This window comes from Conger conger, chromosome 13 (genome assembly GCF_963514075.1).
Source record: "Conger conger chromosome 13, fConCon1.1, whole genome shotgun sequence".
NCBI lineage: Eukaryota > Metazoa > Chordata > Actinopteri > Anguilliformes > Congridae > Conger > Conger conger.
This window is the reverse complement of record NC_083772.1, coordinates 32044019-32071518: the sequence shown is the minus strand read 5'-3', so window position 1 is coordinate 32071518 and position 27500 is coordinate 32044019. Positions and strand designations below refer to the sequence as shown.

The window sequence follows — 27500 nt, the reverse complement described above, 5'->3', positions numbered from 1 at the left end:
TGAATGGTTGCTAAGTTGGCCGTGGAGACCATTTCTCTCGCTGCATTCATGTGACTTCTGAACTCATCAGAAAGTAAAGTATTTCCTACTTGGAATCACAACTCAGACGGTTTATCCGAGTCACAGGGGAGTAATTTTGGTAATCCCAATATGACATGAACATATCATCACTGCTCACCTCTCACCTCTTCACCACTTTGCCACTTCAGTAAAGACAACCCTCTGGTCTGTGAAAATGAAACCCAGTGAAAGTGTGAAAAGCAGTCACATAGAGGCCTTTCTTTAATCTGTGCTCAGCATCTCCAGCTATGTGTATGCTTTCCCTTCCCAGATGCTTCCTATCTTAATTCAAGAGTTTAAATTGATTGACTGCCAATTAGACATCCAGAACAAATTGAGTAAATTGAGTGTGCAGTAAACTTGATGATTTGAAAAGCTACGGATGTTCTTTAAATGTGACATCTGTCTTTCTGCATTACACATTTATTTTTGCTTTTAGTTACAGTTCTGTTTTGCACATCACACAATTCCAATGCAATTATTACAATGCAAATGCACTGTGATACAAAAGTTTTTTTCCTTGGTTGTATGGAGTCTTGTTCCTCGTCTCTGCGCAGAAATCGAGGTACCAGACGTACCAGCGCATGTGGAACTTCATGCACTCCAAGCAGCCCAGCGTGTTTGTGAAGAGCACGGAGGAGGGCATCGCCCGCGTGCTCAACTCCAACTACGCCTACCTGCTGGAGAGCACCATGAACGAGTACTACCGCCAGCGCAACTGCAACCTCACGCAGATCAGCGGGCTGCTCGACACCAAGGGCTACGGCATCGGCATGCCTGTGGGTAAGGTCCGCCTCCACAGAGGCTAAACCCCCGCCTTCACACTGGGTAAACCCCGCCTCCATGCTGAGTAAACCCCCCTCCATATTGGGTAAACCCCGCCTCTACACTGGCTAAACCCCGCCTCCATGCTGAGTAAACCTCCCTCCATATTGGGTAAACCCCGCCTCCATGCTGAGTAAACCCCACCTCCATATTGGGTAAACCCCGCCTCTACACTGGCTAAACCCCACCTCCATGCTGAGTAAACCCCACCTCCATATTGGGTAAACCCCGCCTCCATGCTGAGTAAACCCCACCTCCATTTTGGGTAAACCCCGCCTCTACAGTGGGTAAACCCCGCCTCCTTGGTGTGGTGAGCCCCGCCTCTATATCCAATGAGGTGTGGGGTATGAGCGTGGGTGTTTCTGCTGGTTGAGTGTAGGTGGGATTGTGTTTCAGTGCTGGTGTCTGGTGCGGGTATCTGAATGTGTTTTGGTGTATTTTTAAAATAAATTCAGCTAGAATAAGTATAATACTATAATGACTCAGTTTTTGAGTCATTATATTAAATATAGACTACTCTCCTCATGTGTGGGCTAATTGTATTTCATTATAGGCACTTCTAATCCAGGGCTTTTCTTAAAATGTTTTAAATTGTGAGTAGTGTGCTTTTGTGTTAATATGTATAGAAGTGTATTTGAGTGGAGGTGTGTAAGCGGACATGTGACTGAGTGTATGAGTAGGATTTTGTGCGGGTGTGAGAGCAGGCTTGTAAGCTCTCTGCTCTTGTCAGGTTCGATCTACAGGGACGAGTTTGACCTGGCGATCCTCAAACTACAGGAGGAGAACAGACTCGAAATCCTGAAGAGAAAGTGGTGGGACGGGGGCCAGTGTCCTAAAGAGGAGGACCATCGTGCCAAAGGTACTGTCCTGCCAATAAACTTGCTTTGTTATATGCCCTGCCAAATAAACTATCTGTAATACCTACCCATATAAAGACATTCTTTATTACCCCCCAACCACATAAACATGTTCTCTAATACCCCTTATAAGCATTGTCTAATACCCCAGCCACATAAACTAACTCTAATACCCCAACCACATAAACAAACTGTTATACTTCCAACCACATGAACACACTCACTATATGTTTGCGTTGGTTGGCACTTCCATTCAAAACAGCACATTTTGAATATCTCACCCATTTCAAAACCAATCTCAATGCCAGGTCTACTACAATGGCAACAGGCATTTGGGTACTGCTACATTGTGCAATTTATGAGTTCTAGATTTTTTAAAAAGAATTTCCATAAAACATTAAGACTTTGCGCGAAAATAACTACATTTAAATCCAACGGATCCCGACACAAAACGACTCATTATCTCCCAATTCAGAAGCATATATGCTTTTTCTAATTTCATGTACATTTTAAGTAGACCTCAAAATTCAAAATTTCAACCCATAAACACACTGCTAACTTGACTGTGGCTAATTGAATGTTCTAAATGAAAAATGTATATATATTCAGAAGCATATATGCTTTTTCTAATTTCATGTACATTTTAATTTTAATTAGACAAAAATTTAATTAAAAAAAGTTATAAATGTTATGTTAACATGAGGCTAGTGACTGTGAATGCGCAGAATTGCGTGAATTTGGCCATGGCTTTGTTTAAATGGTCAATTATTTTTGGACAAATGTTAATAATTATGTATTGGCTCATATATGTACATACTGCAGGCTATATATCTGCTGCTACACTTTTATCCAGAATGATGCACAGTAGGCCTATATGACTGACATCCTAGTCTACAATATACTTTATTGCAAGATCTATCAATTTATCACACTAGTTTAACAACTGTATGCTATGTATGTTGAAAGAGTGATACACGAAATGTGGTCCCAAAGAGTACACATTTGACATGTTGGAAATAAATCATGCTATAGAAAAGTGCAAAATAATTAACTTGCCTCTAACTTTTATATGCAAAATAAACCAATACACTTTACAGTGAACTACGTTAAGATTATGTAACTTTAATATGCAAAATTGCCAATACACTTTAATGTGAACTATGCAATGATTATTAATTCTTTGAGAGGTTTGAATCTTAAACAATCTGCCCAGTGGTGACACGTATTGTTTTACGTAGAGGTAACACTGTACATGGCTGTAGCATGTTGTCAGAGATCAGTGCTGATACCTTTATGGAAAGCAGGCTGATGTTAGCGTTAGGGCTGATCAGTTTAATTTCCTTAAAACACTACTCCCCACCACGTTATCATACACGTAACCATAAGTAGTGCTTTTATTGAGCTGAGTTCAGTAGTTACCTTTAACCTTTCAGTGTGTGTGATGTGTATGTTATTGAGCTTAGTTCAGTAGTTACCTTTAAGCATTGAGTGTGTGGTGTGTGTACGTTATTGAGCGTTGTTCAGTAGTTACCTTTAAGCATTAAGTGTGTGGTGTGTGTATGTTATTGAGCGTTTTTCAGTAGTTACCTTTAAGCATTAAGTGTGTGGTGTGTGTACGTTATTGAGCATTGTTCAGTAGTTACCTTTAAGCATTGAGTGTGTGGTGTGTGTATGTTATTGAGCGTTGTTCAGTAATTACCTTTAAGCATTGAGTGTGTGGTGTGTGTACCGCAGGGTTGGGGATGGAGAACATCGGTGGGATCTTCGTGGTGCTGGTGTGCGGGTTGCTGGTGGCCATTTTCATGGCCGTGCTGGAGTTTGTGTGGATGCTTCGGCAGACGCCAGGAGCCGAGGTGAGAGAGGGCTACTTTACCTGCCTGTGTTATGTCTCCTTCTCCCCTCCCCAACTCAGGCACCGCCCTCCCGCCTTTGTGCGCCTCCCCCGCCCAGCTGCCACCAAATCACAGCACTAAAGGCCAAAGATACTCAGTGACACTCATACGCTACCTTCGCACCTACACACTCCTCACACGCATATACACATTCTGTACACGCCTCACATACACACACCTATATGCTCCTCACACTCCTCACACTCCTCACACTCCGACATGCTCACACAGCTCAGAGCTTGTCAACCAGCAACTGTTTGGAGCAATAATACTGTATTTCTGACTCAAAAGAGAATTCAACGTCCGACTAGAACTGTGCTTGAAGTTTTCTTGTGAAATTTTATGCTTTTATACCGAATCTGATTTCTTTTTCTGTCAAGGTCATGTGTTCCCAACGATGCACTGTGAATTTTGCTAAATAAAACTTGAGTGTTTGTCTCTTAAAATGTCAGGCCCTGTGAGTTCTTGTGGCTGGGAGGGGCAGTGGGTTGGGGGGGGGACTTACAAATCAAACACAAGTGCAAAGATCAGGGATCAAAGTGCAGGAATTCCCATAGGCGTGTCTGTGTGTTGTGTGTGTGTGTGTGTGTGTGTGTGTGTGTGTGTCTGTGTCTGTGTGTGTGTGTGTCTTGTGTGTGTGCTGAAGTGCTGCAGTACACTTGTACACCTGCACTTTGTTACCCTTGCACACTTCTACTACTACACTAGAGAACTTCTTACACCTGCAGCCTACTACACATCCTGCAGCATCTACATACTGTACCTGTACACCACCACAATAGCTCTCACAGTGTGGCAGTGGTCATTATAAAACAAATTGTTCTCTCGCTCTCTCACTCACATATACTCTCTCTTTCTCACTATCTTTCTCTCTCACACACACGTACACACACATTCTCTCTCTCTGCTGTCATTCACTGAAGATTCTCCATTGGTACTGTGCAGCCTAAACATATGAATTACTCAGTATGTGAATTTTGGATTGGAAAGACAGAGATGGTGCTATGGATTACTAGACAATGAAGGTACAGTATATTGGTGGTTGAAGTGGGGACATTAAAGTTTGAATTTCTTCTTCTTTTGTGTAAAAGGTTAAGTTTCAGGCAGGCTTGCTTCACTTCTTTTATTGTTTTGTTTTCCTTGTTGACGGCTTGGTTTTTCATGTTATTTATTTAATAAATGCAGTCTGTGGGGGCAGCTGGGTTGCTCAAGTGGGTTGCAATGTAGCGTAGCTCCCTACAATCTGGTATAAAATCTGTACAATGCCAGTACCAGCCATGGCCAAGAGCCCCATAGGGCATGGCATGACTCAGAGAGGGGGGTTATCGAGTGGGTTTGTTCACCAGCGACTCATCTGTGAAATCAGGTGTCTGCTGTGTGCCTGTTCCAGTGTATGAACTGTACTACTCCAGCAATTTCACAGCGTGTGGGCCTCACAGTGAAAAGGAATATGCTTTGGAGGGGAGCAATTGCTTGTCTCCACTGTCCTTAACCCTTTGACTCTCCCACAATTGTTTTCCGACAAGATTGCTTCTAACTCAAAGGTGGTCTCCCGCTACGGATGGATGAGCACATAGTTACAGGTGTCAGGGGATGTGGCAGTGATGAGACAGTCTTACAATCACAATAAGACATTCCAAACTGAGAAGGGAAAATAAAATTAAGAGTTGGTTTGAACATTTGTGAATGGATAGTGGAATAGGCAGGGTTTGAGTAGTAAAACAAACACCTCTCCTCTCTGTGTGCAGGTGTCGGTGTGTGAGGAGATGCTTCGGGAGCTGCAGGGCATCGTGCTGTGTCAGGACAGCCTACAGCTGCGTCGGCGGCGGGGAGCCGGGCTCCTGCGGACACGCTCCCTCCCGCTGGAGGAGCGCAGGGCCCGGGCGGGGGCCGCGGGGGCCGGGGCGGGGCTCAGCAATGGGAAGCTGTGCGGCGGCCTGGGCCTGGGCCCTCCTCCCGAACCTCTGTCCCACCGCCTGGCGCAGGAGGCCGCCCTGGTCATGCGCAGCTGCGGCCACGCCCGAATCTGCCCCGAGTGCCGGCGCTTCCAGGGCCTGCGGGTGCGTCCGGCGGGGGCCACGGCCTCCCCCGCCCACAGCGAGGACAGCGTGGAGTGGGACAAGGCCTCCAACTGCAGCGAACCCGAATAAACACGGGGCCGAGTACGGGCCCTTGAGGCACCGGGGCAGAGTCGCCAGCTCCACGTTTGGGTTTTTTTTGGAAGGGCCTGAGCCTGGTCAGGTGGTTCAGCTGCTGCTCCCACGGTTCCCATGGATACCGTGGTCGTGGGATCCGCCAGACCCCATAACGGAACTCTGGCGGGCGGGCGGCGTTTCCATGGCCACCTGGCTGTGAGAGGGGCGTGTCCTCTCTGCGGGCTCTCCCCAAACCTCCCAGAGCACAACGCAGAGGGATGGCATACTATGCAGAACTCTGTCTTTTTTATCACTTTATCTTCTTTTGTTTCTTTTAAAAAAGTTATGACCCTTATTATTTTATCACTATCCTTGTTACTGATGTCAGAATTATCACAGCTTAATTTGCTATTGGGGAAAGACTACCTTTCCTCTTCATAGTAAGGGAAGGACTTGAAGGAGTCTTCTTTCTTAAAGTGCCATAAACTGTGTGAATGACAACAGCACAGCCTTCAACCGATGACGTCAAACAAAACACAAGATGAGTGTATAAGGACTTTTTAACATAAGAGATATTCTATATTAATAGGTTTTAAATACATTTCAGAAACCTGCATGACAGAAGATAAGGGTGTTGGAAGGGTGAAGAAAAGTGCTTTTCCTGGTTTTAAAATCTGCTCAGCAACATAGATTCCCTTCTCCAATCAGAAATGTTCTTTTCCTCTCTTTCATTTTTATTGGTCCTGTGTTCTGCAGCCTTGCTCTCCCATCTGTCCCCATATGCTTTGTCATCATTTCTCATGGCTTCTATCCTCATTCCCTCTCTTCAGCCTGGTCCATATCTTTCCATTTTCAGGTGCAAAACTTCATCAGTCTGACTTGGACATGTTAATATTACACGCTGTAAACGTTACCATGCAGAATGTACAATGTAACACAAACTGTGTTTTTACAGTCCAGTGCATATAGTATGTTTTACGGGTTGGGATGTGAATGCTATGGTGATGAGCCCCAATGTGTGTCTGATAAAAAAGCTCCAGATCTTCCACTCTACTGGAGTTTGAAGTTGAAATGGTATGCATGGTGTGCAGACACAGGTGACTCTCACATCCGCAGGCTCTCACATCAGACCTTGGGATGCAGAGGGGGGCCCCCGCTTGTGGCAGTGCCTGTTTCCCACAATGCCTTGCATCCTCTGAACCAGCTGCTCACACCTGCGACCGAGTGCAGAGTCTCTGCAGACATGCCACTGTCAACTGTTTAAACTATTACAGTTCAGTGTAGCATAATCAGTGCAGCATTTACAGTAGCATCACACAGTAAAAGCTGCCAGTTAATGTGCGAGTCACTGCTGTCAGACCTGGGCTCTGACTCCAATCCTTCTATGACTCCCCTGATACTCATGCCCACTATTTTGGGCCATTTTCCATCTATTCTGTTTTCCTTTTTCCATTTCAAATTTTCTGTGCATTCTCCCTGGAGGCCAAGTACATTTTCGACCACTTGAGTGTGTTTCCTTGCAGTGCGAATAACTGTAGATGAATAAGTTATGTGTGTTGTTCTAGTAGAGGTCGATCCTGTGACAGGTTGTTTTGGTTTTGCTCTGTGGCTGTTCTCTGGTTTGGATTTGGTTTGGAGGGAAGACTAGATGGACTATGTGCTTCTCTGTGCAGAGATTCCTGTGTAAAAGCACTGTGTCTTCTGGTTGTGAACACAGTCCGTGTGTGAGGGTGTGCTCAGTCAGAATTTCCCAGTCCAGGTCCAGGAATAACCAAAATTCAATTAAAAATGTCCTCTAATAACCTGCTATGTGTAATGTCCTCGAGATTTTAAATATACACCTGCAAGTACATGACTACAGGCTATTGTCAAAGGTAATGATTTCTTCTGGACGTTTTAATAACTCTCAGAAAATAGTGCAAATAGTTATTTTTTAAACTTGTGAAGGGAAGATTAACACACTGGCCAAAGAGAACAGCTATTTATGGGAATGTTGTTTTTCGGAAGAACAACTAAGTGTGTGTATTCTAGTGTCTTGCAGTGTATACTTAATGTACTGGTTTTTAACCATGGTTCATGCAGCATGTATGCCTGTATGGATTTCCAGTATATTTACAATATTAAAAGATTGAATGTATGAAGCTGTGGCACATTATAATTTAAATATAAAAACAGTTAATTAATATTGGCACAAGTCTGCTAAATTGACACGTTATTGTCCAGTGCGCTCATCTTTGTACATGGAGGGACATGAGTGGTCTGCCACTTGACTGACACTATGTGAATGAATATCTGAATATCTAATAATATCTGTGACTAAGAGGTTAAATGCCAATATTTTACAGAAAAATGTCAAATCAGTCGAAGCCCAGACTAATTTATATGGTAATTACTGGCATGTACATGGAAGGTAAGCAGAGTGGCAGTAATGGAGGCAGAAGGAGAGCCAGATGGAAAGGCAGGGAATCATATTGAGTAATTCCAGGACCTGTAGTGGGGACTTCTGTGTGAAGCTGGATTCAGAAGCAGAATTTTCTATCATTTATTTTCCTATGTTGTCATTTTTATTCTATATTAAAAACTTTAAAAAACACCTATCCAGAGAGTTTCTTTTGGGTTTTTAAATCTCTGATAGAAAACAGAATCATTGAGGAAACCATGCCAGGAAGTACTACCACCAGTCTCAGGTATTGCTCGTATATCAAAATAAATATAATTTCAAACAATTCTTGTGTCAAATAATGAACATAATTGTTTGAAATTATATGTATTTTGATACATTTGAGCAATATGAATATTTCATACATAATTTTTAACAAAACTGTAATTGAAGGTTTACACCTGTTGCAAATCACCAGGTGTGCGCGTTTGGTTTGCCTGTCCCTGTGTGAGCACGCCCAGTTTGCCGTCTCAGCCCGTGAGCAAGCTCAAACAGCATCAGCAAGAATGCTCAGACATTATAAACAGCCATTGTCTCCACCGAACCATCAGACCTAGAAAATGAAACAAATTACATCTCTAAAGAGCTCTCTAACCAGCCTTACTGATGTGTCTCATCGTGCTATGTCAGGACGAGCCTAACAACAGGCTTAAGAGGAAGATGGATAGGGAAGGAAAGCCATGTTAAGCACAGAGCCGTAACTGCAGTTAATGAAGGCAAATGTAGGAGACGCACCAGCCAGCCTTCCTGCTTAATCAAGCAGCGCCCCTCCAATCCATCACGGGCCCAACTTAAAGCCCACTGTCAGTCTTTCTTCTTCATTGGTTTTCTGTCGTCTCTCTCAGAGGCCCAACTTAAAGCCTGCTGTCAATGCTCCCTTTTCGTCTGTTTTCAGTTGTCTCCGAGGTCATCTCCCCTCACGGTCCCTTTGTGCCAGAACCTGTCTGGCTGTACTGTTGCATTCTGGGCCGCTGGCAGACTCCCCCTCTTCCGCTGCACTCTGCCACCCACTTTATCACTAGGGCATATTGCCCTTAAGGTCTTGAGAAATCTAATGAAATTAAATGTTCTGCCAAGCTACTGCACTTAAGCTGATCTGATCTCATTTGCATTAAAAGACGTGGGGCCTGCATAGTTCAGCAAGAGTGTGTGTGCTGTAGGAGTGTGGGTGCTGCAGGAGTGTGTGTTTTACAGCAGTGTGTGTGTTGTAGGAGTGTGTTTTACAGGAGTGTGTGCTGTAGGAGTGTGTGTTTTACAGGAGTGTGTGTGCTGTAGGTGTGTGTTTTAAAGGAGAGTGTGCTGTAGGAATGCGTTTTACAGGAGAGTGTGTGCTGTAGGAGTGTATGTTTTACAGGAGTGTGTGTGCTGTAGGTGTGTGTTTTACTGGAGAGTGTGCTGTAGGAGTGTGTGTTTTACAGGAGTGTGTGTGCTGTAGGTGTGTGTTTTACAGGAGAGTGTGCTGTAGGTGTGTTGTTTTACAGGAGAGTGTGTGCTGTAGGTGTGTGTTTTACAGGAGAGTGTGCTGTAGGAGTGTGTGTTTTACAGGAGTGTGTGTGCTGTAGGAGTGTGTTTTACAGGAGAGTGTGCTGTAGGTGTGTTGTTTTACAGGGGTGTGTGTGCTGTAGGTGTGTTGTTTTACAGGAGAGTGTGTGCTGTAGGAGTGTGTGTTTTACAGGAGACTGTGTGAATTGAAGGTTTAAAGTTTGTGTGCTGGGTGTTAATAAGAGGGAGCACATTCTTCTGAGTACACTCATTTAGGCCTTCAAACCCTTCATCAGGAACATGGGGTATATAATTTTCTATCAGACTCTTAATTCATGTACATGCACCGGATCATTAAACCTGCAGAGTCTAATTCAGCTACATCAGGTGTATCATTAGACCTTCAGAGTATGATTCAGGGCACAGCAGGGCTCCGGTAAATAGATGTACAAGTACAAGGCATATTTCAGCTCTGCTAAGATGAACAGCACAGCCTTGAAAAGGTGTCCTGTAGAGAGGAAACTGATGATGTGTCACCATGTTCAGCCCTGCTGTTGTAAAAGCAGCAATCGGTATTACAAAGTCAAATGTTAAATCAACTGTTGAATTAACTCTGGACATTTTGCTATGTATAGTGTGGCCCAGCTGAGAAGAGGTGTCACACTGGACTGGACCATTCGACACAGAGACTGGACGACCGTTATTGATTTCCTTACAAGGCACTTCAATTCCAGTACAGAGAACAAAAGAAGACGTACCTGAAAATAAAGCTAGGGGCCAAGAGTAATGTGAAGGTGAAATGCTGTCAGCCTGCAGCCTCTGTTTTCAGCTCCCACGTGGTTTATGTCGAATGCCTTCAACAAAAAGCGTCTTGTCGTTGTTTGCCTTTGGCGGAGGTAAAATGGAGGCGGCTTTTGTTTTGCGGGGCCCTTCGCTCTTGGCTCTCGCGCTGATCGATGGCTCTCAGACCGGCGAGCATCGATCGCCCGCCAGCCAGCCTGGGCCGCAGTCGCATCGGGGTGTGCGGAAATGTCACTGCGGTGAGATATGCGCCGGTCGCCCGCTACGCAGGCCTGGCTGCACCGCAGCACTGCGTGTGTGGAGGAGTCCCTCTGTAACAGCATGCCTCCACTGCGGGCTGGTTGAGGATACGCACGCATGGATTGCATGGGAGGTGACTTATCTGTGCACGTGCCTGTCAAATCATTCATCGAGAGAGGACTAATGGATATTGTTTGTCTGGGGTGAGAGATGAGGATTTTCTTGTAGGTTGGGGCACATTAATCCTTGTGGATGATGGTGAAATTTGCCTAAATGTCCTTAATGTATATGGGAATACGCAAAATATATCCAGAATAGAGGAATACATTTATCTTATTCAAAAAAACTGTACTGCATGTATTGCAGAATACGATAATAGCTTTTTTTTTTTATCAGTTTGCATATTGACTCCGTGTCCACATGCGTTTCCTCTGGGTACAGGGTTCTGTTCAGGGTATGTTCCTGCCTCTTACCAGATTAGATTCGCTCATACGAGAAAGCCACTTTCCAGCCTGCAGCATTTTGTAATTTAGGGTTTAAATGTATGTAACAAAATATAGATATGTTTAACTACCTGGCAAGAATCGTTTTTCTATGTTGTGGATTTTCCCTACACAACAGATGGGCAAAGACAGGTTGGATATCTATGGCTCATTACAAAGCGCTGATATTGCATTTGGCATTTACCTGTAGGCCAAGAGGGATGAGTTCTGTTTTTCCAGATGCCAGATATTATGTAGATCTACTAAGGGAAGAATTTTATAAGTGAGTGTGACATAAACCATGATCATAAATTGTCCTTTTATGTTGCTGGTCCCCTGGTCAGATCTGCTGTGGGTCTACTTCTCTGCTAATTTATGGCTGATCTAACTGCCTCAATCCCCCTCTTAAAATGGGTGGAGCTGTCCCCCGGCTGCCTACTGTAAATATCTACCATCTAGTGGACAACTTGTGGTAATGCAGTTTTCTACCCAGACTTACCTCATATCCATTGTGAACGCGCCCTCTGGTGGGAATTTGACACAATGCAATTTGCAACAGGTGCTAGTGTAGGACCTAATAAGCAAGCCCATGTCTTTCGCCCGAAGGCAAAGGACCTAAATATGGATTGGACACTCTATTTACATTACATACATTTACCATCTAATTTACTATTAGATACTTTAACCGAGCATAAATTTCTAAATAAAATGTACACAAAAAAACACTGGAAAGACTGCTCACATTTGTTTTATTCAAATACTATAGAAGGTATTTTATTGACTGTAATCCAGAAATATAGTGATATAAAACCAGCACTGATTCAGAAGTTCCATCTGTAACCCTTAAACAGTGTTGCACATTCATATTTTAATCTCAACAGTCAATTATCATATGCATCTTAATGTTATATTCGATTTGGCCACATTGTTATGCAGTATTTGTATTGAACTTAATTTAATACAGGATTAAAAGGAAAGCAAAGTGGACTGCCTCTGTGTACTGACGTGTGCAGTGAGTCAGAGCCACCTCTGTGTAATGGTGTGTGCTGTGACTCAGGCACCTCTATGTAATGCCGTGTGCTGTGACTCAGAGCCACCTCTGTGTAATGGTGTGTGCAGTGACTCAGGCACCTCTGTGTAATGGTGTGTGCTGTGACTCAGGCACCTCTGTGTAATGGTGTGTGCAGTGACTCAGGCACCTCTGTGTAATGGTATGTGCTGTGACTCAGGCACCTCTGTGTAATGGTATGTGCTGTGACTCAGGCACCTCTGTGTAATGGTATGTGCTGTGACTCAGGCACCTCTGTGTAATGGTGTGCGCAGTGACTCAGAGCCACCTCTGTGTAATGGTGTGTGCTGTGACTCAGAGCCACCTCTGTGTAATGGTGTGTGCTGTGACTCAGGCACCTCTGTGTAATGGTGTGTGCTGTGACTCAGGCACCTCTGTGTAATGGTGTGTGCTGTGACTCAGAGGCAGCTCTGGGCCCTGGCGTGTGCAGTGACTCAGAGGCAGCTCTGGGCCCTGGCGTGTGCAGTGACTCAGAGGCAGCTCTGGGCCCTGGCGTGTGCAGTGACTCAGAGGCAGCTCTGGGCCCTGGCGTGTGCAGTGACTCAGAGGCAGCTCTGGGCCCTGGCGTGTGCAGTGACTCAGAGGTGCAGGGGGTTCAGGCCGAAGCTGGACAGCAGCTCTTTGTGCTCCTGGTGGATGGCGGTGCTCTTATCCGTCCAGCGCAGACGAGCTTCAGCCAGGTGAGCCAGCAGGCTGTCCAGACTGTCCTGTGAGACACACAGTCTACTGTCTACAGTGTACATATAATACACACAGCTCCATCCAGTGATCAGCCAGTCTACTGTCTACATGACCTACACAACTGTACAGTGTACATATAACTACACACAGCCCAGCCCAGTGATCAGCCAGTCTGCTGTCTCCATAACAGTGTACATATAACTACACACAGCCCAGCCAAGTGATCAGCCAGTCTGCTGTCTCCATAACAGTGTACATATAACTACACACAGCCCAGCCAAGTGATCAGCCAGTCTACTGTCTAAATAACCCAGATCACTAAACAAACCAAGCTACAGTGTACATATAACTGATATCTCGGAGTGATACAGAAATGTCTAAAATATTATATATATATATATATATATATATATATATATATATATATATATATAATAATAATAATCCATCCGTCCATCCATCCATTATCTGAACCCACTTATCCTGAACAGGGTCGCAGGGAGGCTGGAGCCTATCCCAGCATACATTGGGCGAAAAAGGCAGGAATACACCCTGGACAGGTCGCCAGTCCATCGCAGGGCACACACCATACACTCACACACTCATACACTCATACCTACGGGCAATTTAGACTCTCCAATCAACCTAACCTGTATGTCTTTCGGAAACCGGAGTACCCGGAGGAAACCCACGCAAACACGGGGAGAACATGCAAACTCCGCACAGAGAGGCCCCGGCCGACGGGGATTCGAACCCAGGACATCCTTGCTGTGAGGCGGCAGTCCTACCCACTGCACCATCCGTGCTGCCATATATAATAATATGTTGCTTAATTTTATTGTTACTGGGACAAATAAATGTGTCTGATGTGAGCAGGTGGATAATAACAATTACAAAGCTAAACTATAGTCTATAACAAGGCCAGTCCAGGTCAGCCCCCATATGTATGTAGACACTAACAGACCATTAAACCCAAGAAAGCGGACAGTACTTTTGACTGCACCCACACCTCAGCCAACCAACTTTAATATGATTACACTCTAACATAGAATCAGAGTAGTGCTCTCTGCTGCAAAATGCTGAGGATTACACTGAAATATTAGGCAGTGCTGGTTTAAGCTGCGAGATCACAGATAACGCTGATGTAACAATCACTACTGGCACTGGTTCTAGAACACTGACTTAGAATTTTGAAGAAAGAAAAACATTCCTAAAAACCTACTCTCTTCAAAGGGTTAAACTTGCCAAGATCAAAATTTCCCAGCCAGGTCCAGTCAACTATATAACTATATGGCCCTGAGCAGGTGTCTGTTATGGGAATACAGCAGCTTGTTACACACTGATTTATTCACATGGGGTGAATTCGCTGTGCCTATGAAACAGACGGTTATGCCTGCTGTTTAAAGTATGGATTCAAGAAAGTAAAATTTACTGAATAATAATATATGCTTTCAATAACTGCAAAATGAATAAAGGTCCTGTTCACTGAATGAAGTGCTGTGTATAGCGGGGACATGCAGACATTTTGTCAGGTGCTACGGTGTGAGTCTAGAAGGGTGGAGGATGGGTGGTGGGGGGGGGGGGGGGGGGGGGGCTCCTTCTCCACCTTTTTGCAGTCTCCCTGCCTTCAGAACCACGGACAGCGGCAGTCCAAACCGTCATACATTGTCTGAGGCCCATTGGCTTACATTGTTCCCTGCCTTAATCTCCGTTGCCTTGAGACTGAGGAAACCTTCAGAAACCTTCAGAAACCCTTATGCGTTATTCTGAGTTTGCCCTACTCTCAAAGCTGCGCCATGTCCTCTCTTCATCTGCTATATCTGTCACAGCCTGGTCCGAGGGGAATAAAATGGCCGTGGGGCGATTACTTTCTAATCTGCTCAACCCCCCAGGAGAGCCACCTCCCCTGGCCCTGTGCCACATGGAGAAAATGATAGGCTGGCCTGAAACTTTAACTTGACATCAAAGCCCTTCTCCTCCAGTACTGCTATAATGTAATGCAATGTATTTCCCAGCACAACTGTGATTTCTGTATTCTGTGACTGGGCAGATTATGCAGTTCTGGAGAATGCATGCGGTTTTTATTAGTAATGACATTACATTACATTATTGGCATTTGGCAGACGCTCTTATCCAGAGTGACTTACAGTTGATTAGACTAAGCAGGAGACAATCCTCCCCTGGAGCAAAGCAGGGTTAAGGGCCCAACGGCTGTGCGGATCTTATTGTGGCTACACCAGGATTAGAACCACTGACCTTGCGTGTCCCAGTCATTCACCTTAACCACTAGGCTACAGGCCGCCATTGTTAGTAATGACTGCATAGATTGGGCAGTTCTGCAGTCTTGCATGTGGTTTGTTAGAGATGACTGTGTTGATTAGATAGTTCTGCAGTCTTGCATGTGGTTTGTTAGAGATGACTGTGTTGATTGGATAGTTCTGCAGTCTTGCATGTGGTTCATTAGTGATGACTGTGCAGACTCACATGTAGGATTCTCTGGTACCCATCCTCCATGTACTTCAGCTGGCTCTTCAGCTCAGAGATGGAGGCGTCCTTCTCCTGCTCCATTTTCACACGTGCCTCCTTCTCCATCTTCAGCTCCTCCTGACACTTAGCTACACACACACACACACACACACACACATACATACATGCACACACACACAGAGTACTCATATTATACTCTCATATCTACAGACGTGTCCCACAGAGAGGTGTCTATGACCGATGCTCACCCAGTTGATCGCGGAGCGTGGTGATGTCTGTCTCCAGCTTGTGAACTTTGACCCCCAGCTCTGTCTTCAGTGACTTGCACTGACGAGTGAGATCTATCAGTGAGGCAGGGGAACACAGGGCAGAGTGTGAGGAAGGGGAACACAGGGCAGGGGAACACAGGGCAGGGTGTGAGGCAGAGGAACACAGGGCAGGGTGTGAGGCAGGGGAACACAGGGCAGGGTGTGAGGCAGGGGAACACAGGGCAGGGTGTGAGGCAGGGGAACACAGGGCAGGGTGTGAGGCAGGGGAACACAGGGCAGGGTGTGAGGCAGAGGAACACAGGGCAGGGTGTGAGGCAGAGGAACACAGGGCAGGGTGTGAGGCAGAGGAACACAGGGCAGGGTGTGAGGCAGGGGAACACAGGGCAGGGTGTGAGGCAGGGGAACACAGGGCAGGGTGTGAGGCAGGGGAACACAGGGCAGGGTGTGAGGCAGGGGAACACAGGGCAGGGTGTGAGGCAGGGGAACACAGGGCAGGGTGTGAGGCAGGGGAACACAGGGCAGGGTGTGAGGCAGAGGAACACAGGGCAGGGGAACACAGGGCAGGGTGTGAGGCAGAGGAACACAGGGCAGGGTGTGAGGCAGAGGAACACAGGGCAGGGTGTGAGGCAGGGGAACACAGGGCAGTGTGTGAGGCAGGGGAACACAGGGCAGGGTGTGAGGCAGGGGAACACAGGGCAGGGTGTGAGGCAGAGGAACACAGGGCAGGGTGTGAGGCAGGGGAACACAGGGCAGGGTGTGAGGCAGGGGAACACAGGGCAGGGTGTGAGGCAGGGGAACACAGGGCAGGGTGTGAGGCAGGGGAACACAGGGCAGGGTGTGAGGCAGGGGAACACAGGGCAGGGGAACACAGGGCAGGGTGTGAGGCAGAGGAACACAGGGCAGGGTGTGAGGCAGAGGAACACAGGGCAGGGTGTGAGGCAGGGGAACACAGGGCAGGTTGTGAGGCAGGGGAACACAGGGCAGGGTGTGAGGCAGAGGAACACAGGGCAGGGTGTGAGGCAGAGGAAAACAGGGCAGGGTGTGAGGCAGGGGAACACAGGGCAGGGGAACACAGGGCAGGGTGTGAGGCAGAGGAACACAGGGCAGGGTGTGAGGCAGGGGAACACAGGGCAGGGTGTGAGGCAGGGGAACACAGGGCAGGGGAACACAGGGCAGGGTGTGAGGCAGGGGAACACAGGGCAGGGTGTGAGGCAGAGGAACACAGGGCAGGGTGTGAGGCAGGGGAACACAGGGCAGGGTGTGAGGCAGGGGAACACAGGGCAGGGTGTGAGGCAGGGGAACACAGGGCAGGGTGTGAGGCAGAGGAACACAGGGCAGGGTGTGAGGCAGGGGAACACAGGGCAGGGGAACACAGGGCAGGGTGTGAGGCAGAGGAACACAGGGCAGGGTGTGAGGCAGAGGAACACAGGGCAGGGTGTGAGGCAGAGGAACACAGGGCAGGGTGTGAGGCATGGGAACACAGGGCAGGGGAACACAGGGCAGGGTGTGAGGCAGAGGAACACAGGGCAGGGTGTGAGACAGGGGAACACAGGGCAGGGTGTGAGGCAGGGGAACACAGGGCAGGGTGTGAGGCAGGGGAACACAGGGGCTTGTGTGGGTCTAGCAGGGGGTGTGGGTGTTCATGCAATGGATTGGTGTGGGTAGATTACAGGTAGATTTTCCTGTTTTAACTCAACTCTAAGAGAGTTTATATGAACCCAAATTGGGTGATGGGCTGATTAGAGTGTACTGTGGTGCATTGGTTGAGAGTGTAGGCTGGTTCCTCCTGGTCAGACCTGCACTGATATCCTTCTTCTCCGCTTTCTCCTCTGAGAGCTCCTCCACCAGACCCCTCATCCTGGACTTCAGCTCCTCACCGCAGGCCTGAGCCTGACGTGCCGCCTCCTTGCGCAGCACTGACACACACGTTCAGATACTTATTTTAACTTGTTTTCAAACACAAATGACACTGTTTTTAATAACCACGTGCATTGCAACATACATACAAATACATGCAGACCTTTTAGCATCATACGCACACACGTTTGCCGCGCAAATACATATAACACACTCAAACTGTTAGGTATATACCTTAACCCTTCTATTCTGTTAGGGTCAAATATGAACCATTTTCAAGTTAATAAATACCATCTAGTTTTTTTGTATTGGAACAAGACTTCATGATATTCTCAAAAACAGTTATGCTAAACCCAATTTTTTCCCATTCTGAAGGTCTCAAAAAAATGTGTAACATCTATGCTGTTATGGGTCAAATATGACCTGGTAGAGAACATTGGCTGTTGATAGTATGGCATGCAGCATTGAAAAGTAGGTAGTTCTGTGGATCAAATTTGAATCAAACAAGATTCATCTTTGGGTCTAGCAGAATATGGACACTGATGCACACACACACACAAATACACACTAAAAAGGAACTTGAACACAAATACACTAAAAAGGAACTTGAACACACACATCCTATCTTTCTTAATCTATCTCTCTTTATCTATCTATCCCACACTCATACAAAAAGAATACTGCCCACAAACACAAAAATAATTATGCCTACATACAGCATAACAGGAATTGGTTTCTCGCAGACAAGCACATTATAATTACTTAGCTTTTAACCAAAGAATAAGCGGGGGCCAATCCCCCCTGAAGCAATGTGGGTTAGGGGCCCAGCAGCTGCACTGATGATACTGTGGCTACTCCAGGGCTTGAACCACTAACCATGTAGGTCACCTTAGCCACCCTAGCCACTAGGCTACAGCACAGAATCATCTTGTTGGGGCATGGTATGAATAACATTATTAGCCTTCAATCAATCCTTGTGCAACCTTTGGCAAAGAGGTGTTGTCAAATATTTGTTTAAGCCTTCGATTGAGCTTTGAGTATGGATTATTATTCAGACAAATAACAGGACATTTTTCACATTACAAATGGATACTCATGGTGGTACCTATGTTTAGGTAAGGTGGACTGCCTTGACTCCATATAACTGAGAAACCCTCTTGTTCATGTGCCATTTGAATATGTTATTTTCAACAAAATAAAGTTTGGTTTTAGGAAACTTTTTTCTAACACATCTCTACGGGTCGGGCGGCACGGATGGTGCAGTGGGTAGCACTGCCGCCTCACAGCAAGGAGGTCCTGGGTTCGAATCCCCGTCGGCCGGGGCCTCTCTGTGCGGAGTTTGCATGTTCTCCCCGTGTCTGCGTGGGTTTCCTCTGGGTACTCCGGTTTCCTCCCACAGTCCAAAGACATGCAGGTTAGGCTGATTGGAGAGTCTAAATTGCCCGTAGGTATGAGTGTGTGAGTGTGTGAGTGAATGGTGTGTGTGCCCTGCGATGGACTGGCGACCTGTCCAGGGTGTATTCCTGCCTTTCGCCTAATGTATGCTGGGATAGGCTCCAGCCCCCCTGCGACCCTGATCAGGATAAGCGGGTTCAGATAATGGATGGATGGATGGATGGATCTCTACGGGTCGATTTTGACCCATAACACCACAGATGTTACTATGGTAAATAATGTAAAGTAAAACAATGTATTCTAGGAAAGTGTGTTCTAATATTAGTCATTAATAGTCACCTAAGAGAATTGCCACTTGTCTTCACAATAGGAAATATTATGAGTGAATTTAGACTCTTTTTCTTAAAACGAGTGTTAAGGTAAATGGTTTGGGATCCAGAAGAAGAAAAAAGAAGTGATTGTATGGTTATGTATGGACAATAAATTAGTTACATGAGTGTGTTTTGTGTGAGTTAACATGGGTCAAATTTGACTCGCTAACACCAGAAGTGCTTGCTGCTTTCTAACACAGGAGGGTTAACTGAAGACACACTCAAACAGTCTCTCTCTCGTTCTCTCTCTCTCTCTCTCTCTCTCTCTCTCTCACCCAGATGTTCCTTAAGAACCGCCACGTCTAGAACACTGCGTCTGTATTTCTGCTCCAGTTCGTCTCCTGCACAAACACGGGTGAAAAGATACAGTTGCTCCGTATATTATATTATATTAAGTCCATACCAATGTCCATGCAACACACATTTCAATGTGGAATGATAAGAGCACACTCATTTTGAACTCATAAATTAACACAATTAATAGTCATGTTTGGAACAGACCTAGAAAAACATATATCCGCCATATGTCCATGGTGAGCACAGCATATGGCTGAAAAGGGACTGCTCACACAGATATATTCAACTCCAGCTGTAGATAACGTAATTTACCTGAAGTCAGCTATCTAATTTAAACCACAGTCCTTACCTCCATCGGACTTCTTTTTGCTCTTTTTTGCTGTTCCCTTAGTTTTCTTCGGAGGCATATTACAGTTTGATATTTTCCCTAGGTCTTCTCAAAATAAAACAGCAAATGCTGTTTAAGGGAATTCGAAATTCTTTAACGTTAGCTGCGTTGCTGCTGGCTACCAACCTAACAATAGCTCCAACTTGAGGATAGTAACTCTTTTTAAATTAACGATAGAAGTCAAGTTAACCTATCACTTGTAATGATACCGTTAATACCACGCTTGAACACCACGTTAGACAACGTCACTATTTACTAAATTAATTTCTTTATACTGCTAGGATTTGCATTTCATGGCTACAATCCAAGCGAGGTGTTGTGATTGAAAGCGGGCGTAGCTAGTCACAGCTAGAGTTACGCGCTTTCATTGTTAAAATGTAGCCAAAAGTGGTTCTCCATTGGCTGTAGAACAGGGGCGGGTATTTATTCCACGCCTGTGTTTTATCCGAGAAAGATTTCCGCGCGTTACTATGGAAATAGAGACGCTCGGATCCTGTGCAGGACTAAAGTACACGCGATTGAAGTGAAGACACACTCTTGAAACAATGCAGTTCAAACTTCTTAACTTGCTGTTAATGCATTTATAAAGAATCCTGATTAAATGTCACCTACCATAACCTACTTTCCATGGAACACACATGTATTAATATTACTCAAAACATTAGAGGGGTGAAGCCTCATGCAGTCCATAGCTATACATTCACATTTTTGCCATTCAGATAATGAACGTTAATGAATTGTGGATTGAGACTGCTTAGTCACCCCCATTCAGACAGCAACATATGTCAGCTGGCTCTGATTCAAGTTCTTTCCATGAAAACATCAAAACTATGACATGGCTAGCAGGATGTGATATCATTGACAAGATGTTATGGACAGAGTTCTATACATGGCTATGAAAGTTTGATTCTGGTAGTGTTTTCAAATATTCTAAATTCTACTCTTCAACTTGAACTTAAAATTGGCTTTCCTAAGAATGTGAGTGTGCCATATTCCATAATAACATGGTTGAATATGGATTCTCTGGTGGCCAGATATGCATTTATTTTTATCAGATTACTGTGAGTGATCCTAAATTTATAGCTGTTGATAAAGTGCCAGCATGTCAAATATAATGATGAAATAATATAACATAATTATAAAATACAAAATAATTATTAAAATTGGACATATAAATTAAACAACATGCACCCCAATGGCACAAATGAAGAACTTGACCTGTTTTTCTGTGAATTCTAATGTATCTAGACTGATTTATGAATGGTAGAAAAACCTATTGTGTTCAGTCTAGGCATTAGGATTGTACACTTTGAAATGTCATTTATTATTTATGGGCTTTGGGCTTTGTCATTTATCAATGTAATGTGTGTTGCTATGGTCTTTTAAGTGGGATTTGTTTGAAGTGGTGTTTCCAGTTTTTGTGTTTACCTGCTCCTGTATAAAAAGATGTAAACGGAATCTATGTAAAAACATTGTATGTAACGGGCATGATCAGCTGAAATTCTTTTTGTGTGTGTGTGTGTGTGTGTGTGTGTGTGTGTGTTTTGTTTGTTCTGTATTTGAATGTGTTTTGCATTCAGCCTTTCTGTATGCGTTAGGACCATTATGTTCTGCTCTTTATGAAAATAGATACTCATACCTACTGTAAAATATGGTGGAAGATGTTGTATACTGTGAAGTCTTGGAAAGGTTACCAAAATACACATACTACACATACAACCCCTATACCTGCCCCTGTGGGTGAATAGTGATCAGCCTCAAAGAATCAAAAAAAGCACTGGACCTGTAATTTTCTTTTCTTTTTAATAATAATGAAAAACATAAATAGTTATAGCAATTATAAATACTAAATATAATAGTTGCATTCCTAGAATCATCTTTACATCCTCAACGCTCTCCATATCTGTTTATACAGGGTCCATATGTATGCATTCAAAATCAATTTGAGCTCTTAGGTCCTAAACTAGGTTTATTTTATTACTTCTACTATATATCCTACTGTACTATATATATCCTATACTATATATGTTAAGTATAATAAACCATTCTTAAGGGGGGATTCTTTTCAGCTTTTCATTTTTGAGGACCTGCCTTTCCGAATCAGATATAAGAACCAACATTGCATGCCTATTACATACTAGTCTATGAGCTGTTCATGTATTGTCACAATTTAAATGCACAGCATTGAAGTTTCTGTTCAATTGAGATGACCAGCATTCAGCAGTGCTCCACCGCGCGCCCACGTTTTCCTCGTGAGCGCGCATTGTCAGTGTATGCCGAGGGCGTGGTTGGGAGGGGGGTCGTTTCTGGGCAAGCGTGAAGGGCGGGGTTTCAAAAGCGGAAAGGGTTGTACAGGAAACGCTTGGGCCGAGCACACGGGAGGGGGAGATAGAAGGCGGTGTTTATTTTTCCTAATTTATTTATTTACTCTTTTCCCCGTAATCACTTTTTTGTATTTTATGCATCTTTCTCCTGCTTTTCCTATGTCGATGGAGGCACCTCTACTTTTGCTTCTTCTACCTCCGCTTGGCTTGCTAGGCGTTATCATGCTAGATAGCTAGCGGTAGCTAACTCCTCACAGAAACTTCCCGTCATAGGGGCACAAACAGACGGTGAAGGGGAACGACACAGCAGTCGATGATAAAATCACATCCCCTCCTCACGAAAGATAAAAAGGCTGATTCAGGACAAAGAAAATCTGCATTTGCTCATTTCCGGAGCCCCAGACGGCTGTACATTCGGACTGGAGATAGCTAGCCTAGCCTGCGAGTCCTTTCTGTTGGTGCTGCAGTCTGTGCAGCAGCGTTAACGGTTCCAATTACTGGTAACTACGGGGATTTAATGGGACCTTTACTTCCTTAGGACCACCCCCCGGCGGACCATCGCTCGAATATTTCTCGGGCGCTGTCCATATCGGGGGGTGTCCGGCCGTTGAGTCATTCTGCCCGGGGAAGGAAGGTTCATCCTCTCCAACCCCGGTGGACGCTCCGGCCGGCGTTAGCACCAGAGCCCTATTATGGCAGGAAATTTGAAGAAAGGAGGGGGGTTGATCGGGATGATGAAGGACGCTTTTCAACCGCACCATCACCACTTGCACGCACATCATCAGCCGGGAGCCGTGGATAAAAAGACGGTGGAGAAATGCTGGAAACTCATGGACAAGGTGAGTGTCATAATCCATCTGACGTTAGTGAAGTAGGTAACGTTAGCTAGCCATCAAACCGAGTCGGTCCATGCACCATGATGCTAAGTAGCTGGCTCATGATATCTCTTTATATCATAGCAGCTTGCTAGCATTGCTTGGCCCTACGGACATACTGAGTGCTTCTCTCGACTGTGGTGACCTCTATTCTGAACGCTTCAGCCAGTGTCTGTCCATCATCATGCAAAACGGAACAGTCGATTCGAATCGACATGGGGGAAAAGTGATAGTCTATACAAATACATAACGCTATTTCGGCAGAATATGGTTAAATTTTAGCCGGCCATCGCTGTCAGAATAATTATCAAGTATGCATTCATGTCTCTATGGCTGTTTTAAATGCGCTTTGTGGTCAAGCGACAGGAGAAGAACCAGCGGCCAGAGGGCAGCTAACGTTACGTTAGCTCGGTAGTCTGCAGAGCCTCCAGAATATTGTTGAGTTTACGTTTGATGTTGTATTTAGCTTGTCAACTTTTATGTCTAAGTGCATTCTAATACAATGGCTTTCTGGATAGCATTTATTTTAACATCAATTGCCCGATTTCGCAGCTAGCTGCTTATTCCTAGTCTACGTAGCTAACTAGCTACGTGGCTAACGTTCCAAGCTAGTTAGCTAGCAAGTTCATTGACGGCCTGCCTGGAAGTTCGATCAAGTTAACTGTTGGCTAAAATATAATTGCTAAGGCATCATTGGAAAATACACGCAGACCGAGTCTGGTTTGTATTTCCTAATTTTTGTGGAGTCACTGTGCTGTCAGCGCACTGAAATTTGAATCTAAATTTGAGTATGCCATATCTGGCACTGGTATTGCACGTCTCTTTGAAAACAGTTTCCCTGTTTTAACTCTGCCTGAACCATCTGTAACGTTATTTTAAAAGCAGACTACAGTTAAGCTCATCGTTGAATTTCGTTGATATATAGGTTGTCACAACTGCATGCAAGTACATGTTGTTAATACCATTACTATCCGTATTAAGTGTTTTTTTTCCCTTGTCAAATATGTGACACATCCTTCTAAAAACATCTGTCTTTACAATGTTCGTTTTTGGTCGGGCTTAAGCCAAGTAGGAGTTAAAGATCTTCTCAAGTTGGCTGGAATTTTACTGACTTATCAGTATTCATCCTGTCTTTAACATTTGGATTAAGTAATTGAATCCTTAAAAATGCAGAGTGCATGCTAATCATTTGTAACTTTTGCCAGGGGTACATACAAATATCCATAAAATGGGGAAAAAAGACTTTCTAAAGATACAATATTACAGAATTTCATTTCACATTATTCAGATCAAGTTTCATATTGATTGGTCCATTGCATGGCACACTTTTGCTATGTCCTGGTGTTGGCAGGGAGGCTCCAGTAGCGTAACATGGAAATGCTGTTTGAAATGGGAGTGAATGAAGGGCTTTCTGGTGGCAGGAGGAACAGGGCTGCATTCAGAACTCCTCTCATTTCATGGAAAATGTGGTCGCCTGGCACTGACCCCTTCCTGTGAGAGAGACGGACACACGGACGCACTCTCTTGCGCACATACATCACTAGTCATAAATGTGGGTGACCAGTTCTCTTTGTGGAATTTCAGAATTTGCCCATCAACCCCCCCCCCCCCCCCCCCCCCCCCCCCTTCCTAGCCACTCGGCACAGAAAGCCACACTGTACGGTCACCCTGCATTCTCACTGCTGTTCTGCTGCATTGCTTTAGCAGTACACACACACTGCTTTAGCAATGACCAATACACACACTGCTTTAGCAAGGACTAGTACACACACACACACACACACACACACACACACACACACACACACTGCTTTAGCAATGACCACTACACACACACACACACACACACTGCTTTGGCAAGGACTAGTTCACACACACACACACACACACACACACACTGCTTTAGCAAGGACTAGTACACACACACATACACACACACTGCTTTAGCAATGACCAGTACACACACTGCTTTAGCAAGGACTAGTACACACACACACACACACACACTGCTTTAGCAATGACCAGTACACACACTGCTTTAGCAAGGACTAGTACACACACACACACACACACACACACACACACACACACTGCTTTAGCAATGACCACTACACACACACACACTGCTTTGGCAAGGACTAGTAAACACACACACACACACACACACACACACACTGCTTTTGCAAGGACTAGTACACACACACACACACACACACACACACACACTGCTTTTGCAAGGACTAGTACACACACACACACACACACACACACACACACACACACACACACACACACACTCACACTGCTTTAGCAATGACCACTACATACACACTTCTTTAGCTCTGACCAGTACACGCACGCACGCACCCACCCATACATACACACACACACACACACACACACAGACACACCCACACACACACACACTGCTTTAGCTCTGACTAGAGCACACACACAGCTTTAGCTCTGATTAGAGGGCATGCACACTGCAGAACTGCAGGTGAGTGAGCAGCTTGTTGAGGGAATAACGGTTTCAATGGAGTTCGCATCATGCAGTTACAGGCCATTGAGTGTGCAAGGATTTACTAAATGTTGTGCTGCTGGGGCAGGTTTGGCGATTGGCGAGGGTGTGTATGTGGTTGTGTGTGTGTGTGCATGCGTGCGTATGTGTGTATGTGGTTGTGTGTGTGCATGTGTGCATGCGTGCGTATGTGTGTGTGTGATATTGAAGGTGTTCAGGGTAGCGCATTATGTAATGTCCGAAAGAGGGTGTTTCTGCTCAGGCCAGGATACAGGCTTATTATACAAATGTGTTGTGTGTGTGTGTGTGTGTGTGTGTCTGTGTGTGTCTGTGTGTGTCTGTGTGTGTCTGTGTGTGTCTGTGTGTGTCTGTGTGTGTCTGTGTGTGTGTGTGTGTGTGTGTGTGTGTGTGTGTGTGTGTGATGGTACCAGGGATCAGCACAGGTCAGCTGAGGCAGAGGCAGCCTAGAGTCTGAGGATAACGCACACACACACACACACACACACACACACACACACACACACACACACACACACACATATTAAAACTTGGGCATGTGGCCACAATCTCAAACTTTGCTTTTTGTCTTTTAGTTAACATTCTCATAGACCGGGGTGGCAAAAATAGTTCCGGGTAATGTAAGAAAACGACACACTTGAGCAGATCCAGATCCGCAAGAAGCCTGATGGGGTTGCAAGTGAAAAATTGCAATAAAGGAAAATGTATTACAAATGTCAGTTAATAAACCCTTGAATTAATTTCACATCACTGCTACATGTTAATGTATAAATGTTTTAGTCGGGAGTTTTGCTTTAATATAGAAAATATTTATTTTGATGTGTGACGTATTAAAGGTCGTATGCAGCACCCAAATAGAAAACGGTAGTAACCAACACACCTTTAGGCCCTCATCCTCGTTTGAACCGTAAACCACATAAACTGGAAAGTACATGTGCTAAAGCTCTGCTTTCCAAGGCTGAGAGTATGTTGATGCGTCATTATAGCTTACCTTTTCATTGGCAACTTAATAGCTGAGTGCGCAATAACAGGGAGAGAGCTTCCACAGCATCCTGCTGACTAGGACATTGTACCTGCAGGTTTAGTGTTGCGTTTTGTCCTTCCTGTATGAGAGCAGTCCAATGGGCCATCAGGCCTGTAATGTCTATACTGAGAAGTTCCGAGAGCAGGAAGTGCCCATGAGACCTGCTCTTATGCGGTGTGACTGCATTCAATGTGACTGCGTTTAATACTCTCACCAGTGCTCCGCGTTGTGTCATTGTGTCAGAGGTATAGCAGAACACTGCAGAACTGGAGTAAGTGATGAATTTGTGAATGAATGTGTCATTTCCGGGGCCCCGTGCGGCCGCTCATGCCGATGTGTTAAAGCGAGTCTCTTTCGGTCAGCGGGATGAAACTGGGAAGTTGCGTGTTTCCATGGCGACAGCAGCCCGCTGGCACGCGCTGCAGGAGCAGCCCGAGGGAAGCACAGGAGGTTTAAAGGAGAGGGAGCTGCCACTGAGAAATTCACCCACACACCCCACCCAGAGCTGGGGGAGGGGGAGAGAGTCTTTTGTTCTCCCCGCTGACCAAATATCCACAGTCACCCCCCCACCCCCTGTCGTGTCGCGCCCTCACTGTGGCTCCCCGCATGGCTCCTCATCACTGATATTTGCACCAGAGTAATCCACTGACAGGACTTATTTCGTTGCATCTTGTTGCTCTTTTGTGCCCTTTGCTTACCAAGCCGGGCTT

The 27500-nt window shown here is 45.3% G+C and overlaps 3 protein-coding genes across 4 annotated transcripts in view; 2 read left to right on the top strand and 1 right to left on the bottom strand.

The window, feature by feature from the left end:
• The window catches only part of grik4 (glutamate receptor, ionotropic, kainate 4), a 92273-nt gene extending 86489 nt beyond the window's left edge, over positions 1-5784 (top strand). For both annotated transcript variants that reach the window (XM_061216766.1, XM_061216767.1), the window contains exons 16-19: positions 618-843; positions 1616-1744; positions 3477-3595; positions 5383-5784. In XM_061216766.1, the coding sequence (XP_061072750.1) occupies positions 618-843; positions 1616-1744; positions 3477-3595; positions 5383-5784 (876 nt within the window). The remainder of the gene's footprint in view (positions 1-617; positions 844-1615; positions 1745-3476; positions 3596-5382) is intronic.
• Positions 5785-12468: 6684 nt separating this feature from the next.
• ccdc153 (coiled-coil domain containing 153) lies at positions 12469-20320 on the bottom strand. Its single transcript, XM_061218482.1, has 6 exons — positions 19990-20320; positions 19619-19684; positions 17517-17636; positions 15700-15792; positions 15449-15579; positions 12469-12990 (listed from the first exon to the last, which is right to left on the bottom strand). The coding sequence occupies exons 1-6, from the start codon at positions 20045-20047 to the stop codon at positions 12862-12864; spliced, it is 597 nt and encodes a 198-aa protein (XP_061074466.1). The 5' UTR covers positions 20048-20320; the 3' UTR covers positions 12469-12861.
• A 2080-nt stretch (positions 20321-22400) lies between these two features.
• Positions 22401-27500, top strand: part of cbl (Cbl proto-oncogene, E3 ubiquitin protein ligase) — a 21693-nt gene continuing 16593 nt past the window's right edge. Inside the window, exon 1 of the mRNA XM_061217113.1 lies at positions 22401-23191. Within this exon, the coding sequence (XP_061073097.1) occupies positions 23045-23191 (147 nt within the window). The 5' untranslated portion in view covers positions 22401-23044. The remainder of the gene's footprint in view (positions 23192-27500) is intronic.